Source organism: Strongylocentrotus purpuratus, unplaced genomic scaffold (genome assembly GCF_000002235.5).
Source record: "Strongylocentrotus purpuratus isolate Spur 01 unplaced genomic scaffold, Spur_5.0 spur5_scaffold_4, whole genome shotgun sequence".
Classification (NCBI taxonomy): Eukaryota; Metazoa; Echinodermata; class Echinoidea; order Camarodonta; family Strongylocentrotidae; genus Strongylocentrotus; species Strongylocentrotus purpuratus.
In genome coordinates, this window is record NW_022145610.1 from 25,552,204 (window position 1) to 25,567,494 (window position 15,291).

Consider the following 15,291-nt stretch of genomic DNA (forward strand, 5'->3'; position numbering starts at 1 on the left):
ATTTTGTAATTTCAAGGTTTAGAATGGAATTATCTGAACAAGAAATCCACTGCAATTTGATGCATTTTCATTTGAACCCAGTTCTACAGATATGAAAATTAGAATTCAAGGTATTCCAAAATTATGAATATAGATTGCGCGGTTGATTTGGGAATATTAACATTTCTTGTTTATAATCTTTTAATTGTCATTGACTTTTGATAAAAAAGGGCATGTTTTGTATCAAGGGAATGTATTCATTAATCTATTTCCCTTCCTGTTTTTGACAATGATGACATAAAGTCCCTGTTAGGTTAAATTTAGAACAGAATTGAGAGGAAGAAGGGTTCAATTTTCTTAAATGACGCTTGAAAGAAATTATACTTCTAAGCCTTCGATTGCATCATGCCGTCTTGAAGGACTGCTCTCTAAGCATTTCCTGTTGTGGTACACCACACATTTGTATACGTACAAAGGTAGTAGCAACAACCACAAACTCTGTGCTCAAGTTGATGAGTTTCAAAGCAAAATTAGCCTCGTAAGTTGATCGGCCTACTTCTCACAATCAAGTCATGGCTAAGGAATTCTAGCAAGAGAGATGGTAGTGAAAAAGCACCATTGCCATTATCTGACAAGAGTGTTTACATTCTGTTAACCAATCGCTTACAAGAACCAGCTAATCTCTGTATTAAGCCTATGGGAATGGAGGAATTCAGTTGTCAATGAGTTAAATCTTAGTAGCATTACCTACTATCTTCCTGGGAGGCGGCTGGCAATGAGTTGGCAAAGGATTCAACACTGCCACATAGGCACTTCCAATGTTATCAATGTTACCTTGCGTTGGGTCCCTTACCATATACAAATTTAAGGTTGCCTGTTTAAAGTATCCAAAAAGGGGGTTATTTTGTTATATTCACATTTATTTGATAGAGACCTTTTAGGGGTCAAGAAAAGATATAGAAATAGTTGTTCAGATTTTTTGTTGATATCAGGGAAATAAATTAAGCAAACAAGCAATTCAGTAGACGTGTGATTAAAGTTTGTTTTTAGTAATAATGGACAAAATAGGCAAAATTCACAAAGGTTTGGAAAAATGAAAGTTCTTAAATTACACTGTATGCAGTTGATCTTTTCCTCTGGATCGTAGGAGGAAAGCAAAAGCGACATTCTCGTGCCATTTTTTGTGTTATGTTTCTTAGGTGCACTTGAGAAATTTGTGATCGTTTTAAAAATTGTGTTTTCCTGCACCACTGCATTTAATAGATGAAGTCTTCAAAGAATACCAAGTCGATTAGTGCTTCAAAAATTTAGGTGCCTCTGCATGCGTACCCTCTATAGGCTAAAGTTTTATTTTATGGTTTTGTTTTATCATTTGTCTTAGCCACCAGTATATGTGCAATGTATAAGTTCAGTGTTGAGGAGTATTTATTTATGTAGAATTATACAAACAATGGTATAATGCTTAATGTAGTTGTGGTCTATCGTTCGTTATACTTTAGCTTGTTTTTCGGTTACCAAATTTCAGATGGTTTGGTAAGGGTCTAAATTGAAGTTAGTGTGGAGAGGTGTACTTAGATAACCTCCTGTAATAAATATATCATTTAGCGTTCTGAAGCAAATTGACATGTGACAAGACACATAGTGTCAACCAATTCAGTGGTTGTGTGTCGAATATCGGTCAAATTAGTATGACTTGCAGAGAGGTACGGTATCCAACAAAATTGCTGTTTACACTTCAGTATTCCATTCGCTGCTGTCATCTTTTACAACCAAATTATACTCTATCTTGTCATGTACTTATCATACATGTATCATATATATATATATATATATATATATATATATATATTAACATCAGAAGTAATACAAAAGAAATACATTATTATCAGATGTAAAATACATAAATTACATGGAACAAGTTATTCTTGTAGAAGGCATTGCTTTTAGAAGCTGGTTGAGCTTTCTTAATTGTACTTAATTTCTAGTTCTCGCCAGCCTGTAGCTGCAACTGTCACCAACTATCATTCTGTGTCCGAGGAATGAAATGGTGAAGAAAATAGAGAGAAAATATGATGTAAATAAGATATATTTTGATTAGTATAGGATAATTTTTCTGATCAGTTTTATTCTTTCTCTTTCCTTCAAATGTTTTCCCTCTTCTCTCTATCTCTCTCTTTCTCTCTCACTCTCTCTTTCTCTCTCACTCTCTCTCTCTCTCTCTCTCTCTCTTCTTTTTGTCTCTGTCTATATCACACATCAATCAACAGATACTCACATACTGTCTTTTACTCACTCTCCACCCATCATCTTTATTTGTTTGTTTTATTTGTGTATCTGTGAACCTGTGTCCTCGTTCAATTTGTTCTGATCTGTTAGGAATAAACACCTAGCATGAACTATTTCTCTCTCTCTCTCTCTCTCTCTTTTCATTTTATCTGCCTTTTCAATATTCTCTCTCTCTCTCTCTCTCTCTCTCTTTCTCTCTCTTTCATTCCTTCTGTAAGCCCATAAATAAACCTATGTAAATTGATTATTTCATATAAAATAGACGTCGAGTTGTCATAAAAATTCAGACAAAATTTTAAGACACATAAATGCATCATTCAAACATATTGTAATGTGTATTTGAATGAATATTTTGAAATTACATTTCTTAGAATATACATGTAGATCCTTTTTCTGTGGACAGAGAAAAGATGACATATAAGAACACTATACCTGATTATATCCTAATTAACCTTTTATAATCTTCTTCTCTGTTTAAAAATAGAAATTCTGCTTTCTCCCTGTAACTTGTGTGGTTTTAAGCCCACTGCTTCAAGCTGTTGCTCATAGCTTGTTATACGAGTCAAGGATACTGAGGGATGTATTTTTGGCAACTTGTTTTTGTGAATTTTTCAATTTTCTGTGCTCATGGAGAAGCCAAATGCTGCATATAATTGTGTGCTTGATTTAACTGTGGGGCAGCAAAGATGGAGAAGAAAGTTGTTTAGCCATTGTACATGAATTCTCTATTCAACCTGGGTTACGGTTTTTGCATCAAAATATGTTGTTTATCCATAATAATGTGCAATGATTTGCAGAGCTGAGGCAAACCTATCTATGGTCATTGAGAAGTATCCGCTCTGTATTGTTTTCATTGGAATATGATGAGCTATGAGCGATGAATAATTTCAGTATCTGTTGAAAATGACTATCTGTTTTCATTCTTTTCATACTTTCTTTCTTTCAACTTATTTCTGTAAATACATCTTTGTGAATGTGAATAAATTATGGAGTGATTTATCTATAGTACTAAGATAATTGTGGACACAAAAAAAAATTATATTGTTGTAAATAGAAAACTAAAAGAAGGTATATTCAGTTTAGAAGCAAATACATTCTAACAGGCGGATGTCTAATCCAGGTCAAATGAGTATGGGATTATTGTTTTTTTAATTTTATTTATCTTGGATGAATGGAGTATATATATATCAATATCAAAATTATATATGAAAATTCAGAATTGTTTCCATAATGAAGTATTACAAATACTCCTTTTATTATTGACAATATATGTATCATGTTCCATAACTAGGCATGACATGAGGAATGGTATTGATAGATACAATACTGATTTCTCCCCCCTCCCCTGTACATTTCTGGTGTATTAATCATATAGTTATAAATCTCTTTGGTTTATTGTAATTCCGAATTCGGTTTTCTTCTTTTTTTTATTTGTGTGTGTATGAGTATGGTTATGGAGGACCATTCACCACATTTTATATAAGAAAAGAATACTCCTTCTTGACGACGTAGTTTTATATTCTTCATGTATTACGCTGATTTTCTTCATTCACATCTAAGATGTGAATAGTACAGACGCTAATCACAAGTAAAGATACGGGTTTCCAGGTATGCACGAACATTTTACTAAAGAATGATTACATGCTTTTATTGTTGAATCGCAAAAAGTGAGCCTTTTATTCATTTATTTATTTTGTTGTGCTTATTGGCTTCATGCTATGTTAAAAAAACCAAAGTGCTGTGTTTTCTTAAAACATATTTAGCTTAAAATATACTGTTTTTCCTTCATTTATCCACCTTATACACCATTTTATTCAAATTTGCTCTCATATAACCTTTAGTAATATCTGAAAGCGATCAGAGATACAGTTCCAATCTCTTATGTACTTTGCAAAGACAGCCTATTTTATTTTCATTCTCATTAATCTGTTACTTAAAATTCTGATAATAGTTCATTACCCATTTCTAAAAAGTCTAAAGCCATAATGACTTTTTTTGCCCTTAGTTTGCTCGTTTGTGTTAATTGAATCGTAATACACTCGTCAATGATTTCACTAAATCTGCAAACAATGTATTTATTTTTTTGTGAGTAAACAATTCGCATCCACCCTAGTATGTTTGAAAGTGCGTGTCAGAATTAAACTTAATGATCGTAGAGTACAATTTTGCTTTCTTTCAATTGTCTTTATTCGCTTTTAATTAATTGATTTATGTAGTGACCAACTGATGATCTATACTTGATTATAGTTGAATGTTTGGCTAATTATTCATTGATTTATTTGCTGATCGATTGATTGATTGATTTTGAATTAACTTGTTGATTATTTGATTGCTTAAGTGGTTGATTGATTGGCTGATTGATTGATTGTTACCTAACTTGTTGATTGACTGATTGCTTACATAATTGCTTGATCAATCGATTGACTGATTGATTAATTGATTGATTGATTGATTGTTTGGCTGATTGATTGATTGTTATCTAACTTGTTGATTGACTGATTGCTAAAGTAGTTGCTTGATCAATTGATTGATTGATTGATTGATTGATTAATGATTGATTGTTACCTTACTTGTTGATTGACTGATTGCTTAAGTGGTTGCTTGATCAATTGATTGATTGGTTGCTTGATCATTATTGATTGATTGATTGATTGATTAATGATTGATTGTTACCTTACTTGTTGATTGACTGATTGCTTAAGTGGTTGCTTGATCAATTGATTGATTGGTTGCTTGATCATTATTGATTGATTGATTGATTGATTGATTAATGATTGATTGTTACCTTACTTGTTGATTGACTGATTGCTTAAGTGGTTGCTTGATCATTTGATTGATTGGTTGCTTGATCATTATTGATTGATTGGTTGATTGATTGATTGTTACCTAACTTGTTGATTGACTGATTGCTTAAGTAGTTGCTTGATCAATTGATTGATTGACTGATTGTTAATTAACTTGTTGATTGACCCAAGTGAATAACTCAATGAAGTTAGTAAGAAATAACATGATTATTCTAGTTTGAAGGGGAAATGCAGCCTTGTTCACGCAATAAAGGAAGGTTAGCAAGATGCACATAAATAAATGTAATCAGTGTTTTAAAATAATAATCCAAAAGATATTTGATATAGCGCCTTTTCCTTGCAGTTACAAAGCGCTGCACACACGCTCCACAATGTTTGGGCCACTTAAAAACAAAAGTTAGACACGTCTCAGAGATCAGTCAAGTATAATATGTAGGCTGTCGATTTAGTAATTTCTAGCAGAATAGATATGACTGGAGTAGTTTCTTGAACTGGTCAACAGCTCTTATTCTTTAATTTAAATTTTCCATATCCGAGAAAATGTGTGCTGCTTTACATTAATGCGACTGAAACACACACATAAATTAAATGTTCATGTATTTAAATTCACTAGCAAACAAGCTGACTACAAAATCTACTGACTAAGTTATGCAGTGACTTACATACTGACTGACTATCAAACGCTTATTCATTTACTGACCAACTGACATTAACACCGACACAGTTATTCATATTAGATGTATTGTCTAATTGACTAATGTACAAACTTGCAAACTAATTTACTATTGTATTCCTTGACGGTATTATTACTCACATCACAAACTATCAAACATTTAATGAAGATATCCTGATATATTTATATACAAATCAATCTTTGTTAATACAAGTTAAATAGAATAATTTGAAATAAAATTTATGTGTGTTCTATTGTTACTTAAACTTCATAAGATTGTGGCAGCGATATTGGTTGTTTCTCAATAAACATTTTTAATTCAATTCAGTAATATTGCTCTCAACTCTAACATTCATAAAAGAATGCTAATCTCAATATGAGAAATACTTATTGGAGCCAAATGAGAAATGCCTTTTTGGAGCCAAAAGCAAATGTGCGTTTTGAAGATATCGCATAATAATATTGATAATTATGTTTAAAGTATAACATTGAACATCAAAGAAATCAACTCTAACATTCATAAAAGAATGCTAATCTCAATATGAGAAATACTTATTGGAGCCAAATGAGAAATGCCTATTTGGAGCCAAAAGCAAATGTGCGTTTTGAAGATATCGCATAATAATATTGATAATTATGTTTAAAGTATAACATTGAACATCAAAGAAATTAAATAAAACGTTCTGAAGACAAAGAATGTTATGAGAAGGAACAAAACACAAACGCAAGGAGCCTCAAATTATTGGCTGAAGAGTAGTATTAAGGTACAAACGTATTGTCTGCATAAAACATGTTCTGCCTTCATTGATGCGTTCGCACAATAAACAAAGCCACTAAAATTGCCTGATGTTGATTTTCCTTTTGTTCGATGTGAAAGTCTTAATTTGTTTCTTCATTTATTAACATTTATAGGCAAAGTTAGAACACAGGTTGGCTGGCCTATAGTGAACAGAGGCGATTCTAGAAGATTTTTTTTTTAGGGAGGGGGGGGGGGGGGGGGGGGGTAGAGCATAAGGTCGCCTCGGGAGTTCTTGCATCAATTTTCTACATTGGCTTAAGCTCCCCCCCACCCCCACCCCCCCCCCCCCCCCCAAAAAAAAAAAATAAAAAAAAAAAAAAAATAAAATAAATAAATAAATAAATTAAAAAAATCCAAAAATAAAAAAATAAAAAAATCCATAGAACCGCCACTTTTTGCAAACGGCTCCTCCTTTTAAATTTGTAACGGCCATCATATGTATTTTGGTTAGCAATGTTTTTTTTACTGGTAAGTCGGGACTAGCTGTGTCGTGAAATTATCATTTGATCGGAACATCTTTGTTCCACGGAAAGGAATGCAGCCCAGTTATGTATTCAATTCTCACGTATTTGAGAGTTTTCACTTGCCTTTGCTCTATGAATATTCACTTCAAATTTAAAAGCAAAAAATGAAGGAGATCCATTTTTGTTTCTCTATGTTTATAGTACTTGGCTTGACTATATATAAAGAGGATTTTAGTAGAAACTGGAATGTAGTGGAATACTTTGTTTCAGGCTTGTTGTACGCTTAGATTTCACTATCGTTGAGAATCTGTTTTGAACTGTCGCTGGGCGTACTCTTTCTTCTCTCAGACGCTGCTTTGTCCACATTGGTACTTTTCTTTTCTGTGGCACCCTCAACGTTTGTGCCTCTGCAGCGTTTCATCTTCGTTTGCCACAGCCGAAGAACCTGGATATGAAGAAAATAGACAGACGAGAATAGTAAGCATTCTTATCAAGTGGGAATGTCGTGGTCGAGCGGTTTAAGGCGCTTGACTGGAGATGTGAAGGTCGAAGGTTTGAATCTCGACACGGCACTGATATCCTTTGGCAAGATATTAACCTACACTTGCTACTCTCTACCCAGGTGTTAAAATGTGTACCCGGTAGGATGCGACCGTCATTAAAATGAAATATATTCAAAAGCAGAAATTCAAGTATTTTAGACTTTTCATAAATTCCACATCAAGAACATGAAATTTTCTTGAAAATATAAAATATGAATGATTTGAATCAACATTTTATGCCTTTTAAAATAACTTTTATAAAATGTTTTCAAAGATGCTAACAGCTTCCATAACTGTTAAGTCCCACTTAGAGATAAGTTCAACTTAAGATCTTTTTCAAACACCCCCTGGTCTTCTCAAAGTGTTTTTATACACTTAAATCTTTTTAGGGCAGACTATGGAGAGATTTGAAGCTGCCAGAAGAAGAAAAAAAACGAGCAATGCCGAATATTTTGGTGATGACGAAGTGAGGAGACGATGATTCACCTACCTTCTGATTTCCAACAATGGAGAGTGAGACACCGAGTCCAGACAAGGAGTTGACGACGTTGAAAATGTACCAGATGATTTGATTGCCTGCCATAGCAGCGACCAAACCAAGGGCCCATGTGATTCCCAACGTGAATGAGAGCTGCAACAACAAAATACAAAAACTGTCTTATAACTATATTTCACTATAATGTACACTTCAGGTCAATCGCCAAAAGTGTTGATTTGGTAAGCCTAACGAAACACTGTGTTTCGAGAGTCACTACGTGTCTATTCAATGTTATGTTCTCATCGACGTAGAAAATGAGATCAGGAAACGTGAGATAGTTGCAAAGTTTGCTTAAAATCATGAACAAGGGCCTATACCGTGTTTACTGCTACATCATCATCTGTTGAACTATTTCTTTAAAAAAAAACCTTTGAATAAAAATGAGAAAACTGGAAAGGTGCTCATGGACGTTATTTACGTAATCATTGTGAGGCTATGAGGAGATTGTGCACACAGTGTGTGCGGGCAAGCACTGAATCCAATGACCGGGGTAATAGTATATTTGTAAAGCGCTTAGAGACATTTGTATTAAGCGCTATATAAAAACTAAATATTATTATTATGCACCGACGGTGCATTCATGATACACAGGAGGATATAGTCTTTCCAGAATAGAAAACAAAATTCTTATGAAGCATCTTCATCATTTAGGAGTATGTTCAAAACCTCTGAGAATATTTGGGATCGTCTGTATATGCTATAAACTACGAGCAGGTTTATCTTACCTTTATAGCAAGCCAGGCGATTGCTCTGGGCTGGATGTTGATGGATGATTCTGTTACATTGTCCATTCCATCCTTGGTCTTGCTGATACTAACCAGAACCACGATAAAGAGCGCCGTGTTGACAACCATGAAGAAGGTGAAAGGTAGTAGAAATAGAGTTATAATGGGCTGACCGGCAATGAGCCAACAGGTACCCACAGTATTGTAGATCCTTCGCTCCGACAAGAAATGTATGAGGACACCGATAGTGACGATGATGGCGGGGGAAAACCATGCGTACAAGGAGTAGATTATGAATTGGACGTTGCCCTTGATCCTGAAGACCATCCTTTTGGAGTTGACGCGGAATGTCCGGGTCATGTCTATGGCAAGAGCGTTGGCCCAGAAAAACACACTGAGCCAAATATAGTGAAGGGAAACACCGAACAACAAGCAGAGCCATTCGGACGATGACGGGTAACTTATCAACAGAAAGATGTTTGCCAGCAGAAGCGAGATGCTCAAGCAAGATATGATTTTGCCAGGTAGGTTCTGGAGTTCTGGAAAGGTACACATGGTGACTAATGTGGCTAGTAATGAGATGATGGATATGGCGTTACCAACAAGCGTCACGTACGTCTGACTGTTGAGGATGTGGCCTTTGAGTTTGTTCGTGATATTTTGATTACCAAACATATCCTCACATACCCGGACAAATCCATTCCCATCTAGTGAGAACATATCGGATGGAATGACTATGCCACTCGCTTTATGTAGAAGTGTACCGTTGAGTACATTATCCCAGTCAAACTCCGAGGAATTAAAAGAAATCTGCCTGCACATCAATGGGCTACTGCAACAATGGAGATTAAATCTTGACCATTCCTTGTTGTTATCCGTGTAGATGGTCAATTTCTTGGGCTGATACTCATTAAACATGTCTTCGTTTAGTAATAATTCGTCGTACTCATCGTCCGAATAGTCGGTGGTGTCTTTCGCCCATAAGACTCGAAGGAACACATCTCCTTGAGACTCGGTGCATATATCAGTATGAACGGACAGCGATTCGTAGGTTTTCCATTCGACAGAAAGTACCGACATTGTTATACCGCTGTCGTAAGCCAGAAGTCGTACTGCCCGTCGAATCGCAGATGGCATATTGGTAAAGTTTGATGTGTTGTCGGTCAGGTGTAGCTCGAAGACAATGCTTTGGGTATGGAGGGTAGAGTTTCTAGTCGATGAAGACACTGTCTTTAGATTCTTGATGTTGACATCAAGTTTCTCGCTTTTCAGAGTAACGCGAAATGTGACCATTATGAGGTTGAGCGCCGACTCATGATTAGAAACAGCTCGGATTTTGAGCCAGGATGTTCTTTGCCGGTACTTGTCCGTTTCTTGCAATTTTTCTTCGTATTTCTGTTTCCAGAATGAGCTATTCGTTGAGCATTGGTCAAAAGTAAGATTACTTGTTTTGAGGTCTTTCACACAGACCCCATTGATGACAAATGTGTTGCTCGGGCAGTAAATCGCCCGGCATTCTTTGAGAAATGGATCTAACCACTCATTGATGTCACAAGACGACGAATTCGAGGACCTTACAAAGCCGTTGGCTGAGGTCGTGAGTAGGGCTCCATCTTTCATAGAAAATGTGAATAACATCGGTAGAGAAAATGGTCTACTATTTCGATCTCGTATCTCGTTTTCAAAGGAGCACGTTATGTTGGTCGATGTACCATTGAATTCTTCGTTACAGAACGCTGAGTGGACATTCTTGTACCAATTTCCATGAACAATTACAGGATAGCTATACGTGTCCCTTAATTGTTGACAAGTATTTTGTGCTGATCCGCGACTGCACCTGCACCTATCCTCGGATCCCTGCTCCTGTGTACATGATCGAGGCATCTGTGTACCCGGAGCCAGGTTTGGCAAGATATCGTAGTCACAGAGTTTCATCATGATACCTACCGTATCTAACACATCTCCTTGGTAGTGATTTGTCTGAATCCTGTTAGATCCACAGTCGAAGCCTATTTTCCAGAAGTAGATGTCTTTGTATTGTATACCACTACAAAAGGCACAATAGATGTTCCGGTAGTGCGTATCATTGGTCACTGCCACAGGGAGTGACGCTAACAAATCCAAGGTAGAGGTAGGCATTTGGCACTGCTGCTCCAGTTGACTTCCGGAGTAGGCTGAATCCATGCACTTTTTCACGAATACGAAGTGTTTATAATTTCCTACCTTAACACAGGCCCTGTCGCCTAAATGCATGTGGGATCTCCTTAAAGACAGGTCGAAGTCTGGATAGTTAGCGACGATGACACTCGGCGGGATCAAGAAATTGTCCCCGATGGATGACGCAGCTCTGTTGCCTTCGTCCTCCTGACTCACAGAGGACGACAGACTAGTATCAGGTACAGGCAAAGACGAAGCCACCATCCTCGTGTGATGGCGAATCGCTAGAGGGATGCAGAGGTGTTCGTAATCAAGACAGCAGTCGCCGAGAATAAGGCACTCGTGGTCACACTGGCAACTTCGAGAGTTGGGCAGCGACGAACCGCAACGGTTGGTGCATGAAAAGCTTTCACTTTCACAAGAGCCGTTCATGCACATGGTAAAGAGTTCTTCAAGACCGGAATCTTCATCTGGAAGTCACAAAAAAGAGAAAAGAAAGAATACTGCATTTTGTGACTACATCTACATGATACATGTCAGTTATGGGACAGTTACAGATTAATAAGTGAGAAGGCAACTAACTGCAACGCTCTTCAGTGGAATGGGGAGTGTGCTGGCCGTAAAGTGCAGAATCGTCACTGAATTTAGTGACTGGGGTATTAATTATGTTAGCGCTTTGGTCGGTTTACGTTTTAACTGGTAAGACGCTAAGAAACATATTGAAATGTATATCTCTATTATTTAGTCATTTAGAATATAAACTATTTTGACTAAATTATGTTCGCACCCTTCTGCTATACATAAAATAATAACTATCTTCTCAAATTTTGATGGAAAAAAAACCCTCGGCGGTCGTGTTCATGAAGATAATGTAGCTCAAGAAAATGTGTTGGTTGACATTGCGAAAAACCTCGAAACGTTTTTTTCAAGTAAACCTATAAATCACAATGATTTAATGGCTTGAAACGTTAACTCCTCTTTTCAAATGAGATATGCCTAAATTAAACTCAGAAATAAATTTTGGCATTCAATTTTTGCACTGCATCCAGTGATTTGAATTAATGGTTTTCAACTGATCACATGGCTTATTTTGTTTCCCTTTCATTAGTTCCCTTTAAAGGCCGGCTGTACTAGTTTGGTCAGGGGGGATTAGACCACACAGCGTGGTCAATGACAGGTGGCTATCTCATCAACTCAGCTCTCAATTAACATAAGAAAAGGATGATCATGGGGGACCAATGGTTACCAATTATGCTTTGTTTTATATATAGAGGGAGCAAGTAGCTACAAGTAGGACAGTGTAGGAAACTGTTTTAAAAATTGGAAATACCGTGAATACACAATGCTTCTTTGTTCGGAAAATAACCTTAATCCTAGGCCTTGATACATCTAAAAAGGGTTAAATGTACAAAGATATGTTACTCAATAAATATAGAATGAAATAATTATTTGTCATTTGAATTGACAATTGAAGAAAAGAAAAAAAAGCTTTGTGAGTTCCGTCATGTTCTACATTCAATTGGTGAATGCACGTAGCGCCCGATAGCAAAGAGTCTGAAAAGGTAATCAACCTCAAGCAAATTTCAATAGCTTTGTGCAAACATCACTACGATGCATGTATATAACATAGCCACAATGTGATGTGTCGAGGCATTTATTTGGGGTATTGAATTGAGTTTGTTTCTCGAAAGTCTTTCTGATTGTATAGTTGGAAAATATGAAATCCGGCATGCAACCCACCGTTATGAGTATCCGACTTTTTGAAAATGTTCCCATCGGTAGTAGCCATATTTCTCAACATAGGGCCATACAAAATCTGATGTAGGCCTTGGAGACCCTTGTAAACTGTCATGGCTGTTGTAGAAAGCAGTTATAAACTGACCATGTTTTCACTGAATAAATAAAACAAAGTTATGATCAATCTTGTTCAATTAAATTCACTTCAATTACGGGTTGATTATATGGTATATGAACTAACTGGATAAGGATTCGTGGACATCCCTTTATAACAAAATAAATATGGTTGTATTCACGCAGGGTCGCCTCATAAAGCTGTTCTTTCTAAGGACCTGCTATCATGTTTATAGAAAGAAACATGATTAGAGATAAATTTCTCTCATCACAGAAAAAAATGAAAGTATCTTACCCAACACATATGCGTCGACGTGAAGGTGAGCAGACAAAAAGCCGAGAAGAACAAACAATAACTGATGAGTCTTCATCATGATGAACATCCCAAAATGACGGAGACAATAATTTCATGAGAAGATATCACATCAAAATCATCATTTCAAAAGCGATTGTTCAGAGAATGTATTATATGAGGCAACAATCTTATTCCTCGTCTATCTCTGTTTGTTTTTTCTTCCCTGTTTTCGATTCCACGTTAGCTCTCGTATTTTTTCTGACACATCTAACGTATCGAACTTGTGCCTTCATCATTTCGAAGCTTTACAGAAGATTCCAGTCTCCAGTGGAGAGACTGATAGTTTCTTGGAGTCTTGTGAAAGACGGACACGCCCTAATGCCATAGTTACAAAGACTGCACTACATGATTAGTAACGTCAAAACACCAACGTCAATGCGGATTGTACTACATTGGAAGAAGAAATCAAAGAAGTACTCGCGCCCGGGACTCGCGCGCTTCAATCTTAATATCTGTTTTATTTGTTCGCAACAAAGAATACGATTGGTCAACAAGCACATCGTGTGTGCCCAATCACGAATCATAATTATTCAACCCGTTATAGTTAGAAGCGATAGCGTTCGCGTTGATTATCCATAATGAGATCAGAATATGGAATATACTCGAATGCACTAATACCATGTTTAAGAGAATTAAATATCTGACTTATAGTCTTCTATTCCTCATTACGGAATACATATGAAAAGCCTATTAATCAAATTACAATTTTTCAATTGTCACAACATCAAATACGCTACGCCTACGGGTTTATACCGTGTTTATATTTTCCTTTTATTTTTGTTACTTAAGTCAAGAAAAAGAAACTCAAATAATTATTTAAATGTTGATAATGATAATAATGATAACAATGATAATAATACACTAATACTGATAACCATATTGATAATAATTCGTTACGGAATTTGTGATTCCTACATACATGTTTGACGTAAATCCTTTTCAATACACAGTATTCATATATCTCAAGTACATAACATAACGCATGTTTAATACATGTAACTACACTGTTGGTCATAATGATGGAATAATTATTTTTACCCCAATTTATTGAATGATTTTGATAATGATTTATTCCTAATAGATCTAGATAATAGTATACATGCTCAGATTTTATTGAATGACAGTTAGTGAGTGTTTGTTTTGGGTGACTGCTAAAGCATGTGTTGCTACTATGCTAATCAACTAGGGGACATACGTCCTTAAGTCATAACTGACAGTAATGGGGATTAATGCCTCATAAAAGGGCACTAAACCTGGTTTGTAAAAGCGCGTCATATGACGCACAAAAACCAAGGTTTGTCGACAAACCTCCTTTGTGAATTCGGTCCATGCTTGAAGTCTGTTTATTAATGGCTCTGATACTCTATGTCAAATACTGCCCTCTACCCTGGAGGCTTAAGTGGCTTTTCAATAGGCTTTAATAAAGTTATTTGTGAGTCTAAAAAATAATCATATTAATATGTAAGTAAAGCGCTGAATGAAAGCGCGGATGTGTGTGTGTGTGTGGGGGGGGGGGGGGAATCTCGTACTCAATTTCAAGGAAAACAAAGAAAACAGACTCACAAGCAGGCTAGCCCGTCAAAGCTTGGAATTTGTCATAATTGTTATATTGTGTTAAAAGTTGGAGAGTACTCCTTTGCAGACCATAGCAAACGACGAGTCACGCTAATACCCCAAGGAACACCGACAGCCAAACACCTGAGTGACAAAAGACCAAACATTACTACACATATCCAGGACTTTAATCAACTACCTGGAGACAGTTTTGAGGTATGACCGGGGCAATAACGCATGTTTATATATGTCAGTCACATCTACAAGATCGACACCAAACCGAAGCCAGACCGATCACAAAATAACATTACCACGAATAACCAAGAATCGGTCGGTATAGATTCAGTGTGAGGTTGGTTCTTTGGTGTGAAAGGGGTATTATTGGTAACAACTCAAATACAATTATTAAAGCGATTCATAGTGCATTCATTAAGTTACATCAACTTAATGAACTCGAAAACTAGTGCACTAACTTAAGCAAGGGTATATGTGCATGAGATTTTTAGCTATTGCTGGTAAATTCTTTTTTTTTTTTTCATCTTAAAGTTACCATTCAGCTTTTTG

General features: G+C 36.1%; 2 protein-coding genes across 2 annotated transcripts; both read right to left on the reverse strand.

The window, feature by feature from the left end:
• Positions 1-7,125: 7,125 nt before the first annotated feature.
• On the reverse strand, positions 7,126-10,900 carry LOC115919016. The gene is made up of 3 exons (XM_030997006.1): positions 8,811-10,900; positions 8,038-8,178; positions 7,126-7,450 (listed from the first exon to the last, which is right to left on the reverse strand). Exons 1-3 carry the CDS (start codon positions 10,746-10,748, stop codon positions 7,289-7,291), a joined length of 2,241 nt encoding a protein of 746 aa, XP_030852866.1. The 5' UTR covers positions 10,749-10,900; the 3' UTR covers positions 7,126-7,288.
• LOC115929094 lies at positions 10,763-13,235 on the reverse strand. The gene is made up of 3 exons (XM_030997260.1): positions 13,114-13,235; positions 11,034-11,437; positions 10,763-10,819 (listed from the first exon to the last, which is right to left on the reverse strand). Exons 1-3 carry the CDS (start codon positions 13,199-13,201, stop codon positions 10,763-10,765), a joined length of 549 nt encoding a protein of 182 aa, XP_030853120.1. The 5' UTR covers positions 13,202-13,235.
• Between the last annotated feature and the right edge of the window lie 2,056 nt (positions 13,236-15,291).

Excerpts from the sequence above, each read along its gene's own strand:
- LOC115919016 (XM_030997006.1), bottom strand. The coding sequence starts at position 10,748 with ATGATGAAACTCTGTGACTACGATATCTTGCCAAACCTGGCTCCGGGT. Across the intron at positions 8,179-8,810 it reads TCGCCTGGCTTGCTATAAAG|CTCTCATTCACGTTGGGAAT; the intron begins GTAAGATAAACC and ends TTGTTGTTGCAG. Across the intron at positions 7,451-8,037 it reads CCATTGTTGGAAATCAGAAG|GTTCTTCGGCTGTGGCAAAC; the intron begins GTAGGTGAATCA and ends CTTCATATCCAG.
- LOC115929094 (XM_030997260.1), bottom strand. The coding sequence starts at position 13,201 with ATGTTCATCATGATGAAGACTCATCAGTTATTGTTTGTTCTTCTCGGC. Across the intron at positions 11,438-13,113 it reads CGTCGACGCATATGTGTTGG|ATGAAGATTCCGGTCTTGAA; the intron begins GTAAGATACTTT and ends TGTGACTTCCAG. Across the intron at positions 10,820-11,033 it reads GCGACAGGGCCTGTGTTAAG|GCTTCGACTGTGGATCTAAC; the intron begins GTAGGAAATTAT and ends TCTGGAAAATAG.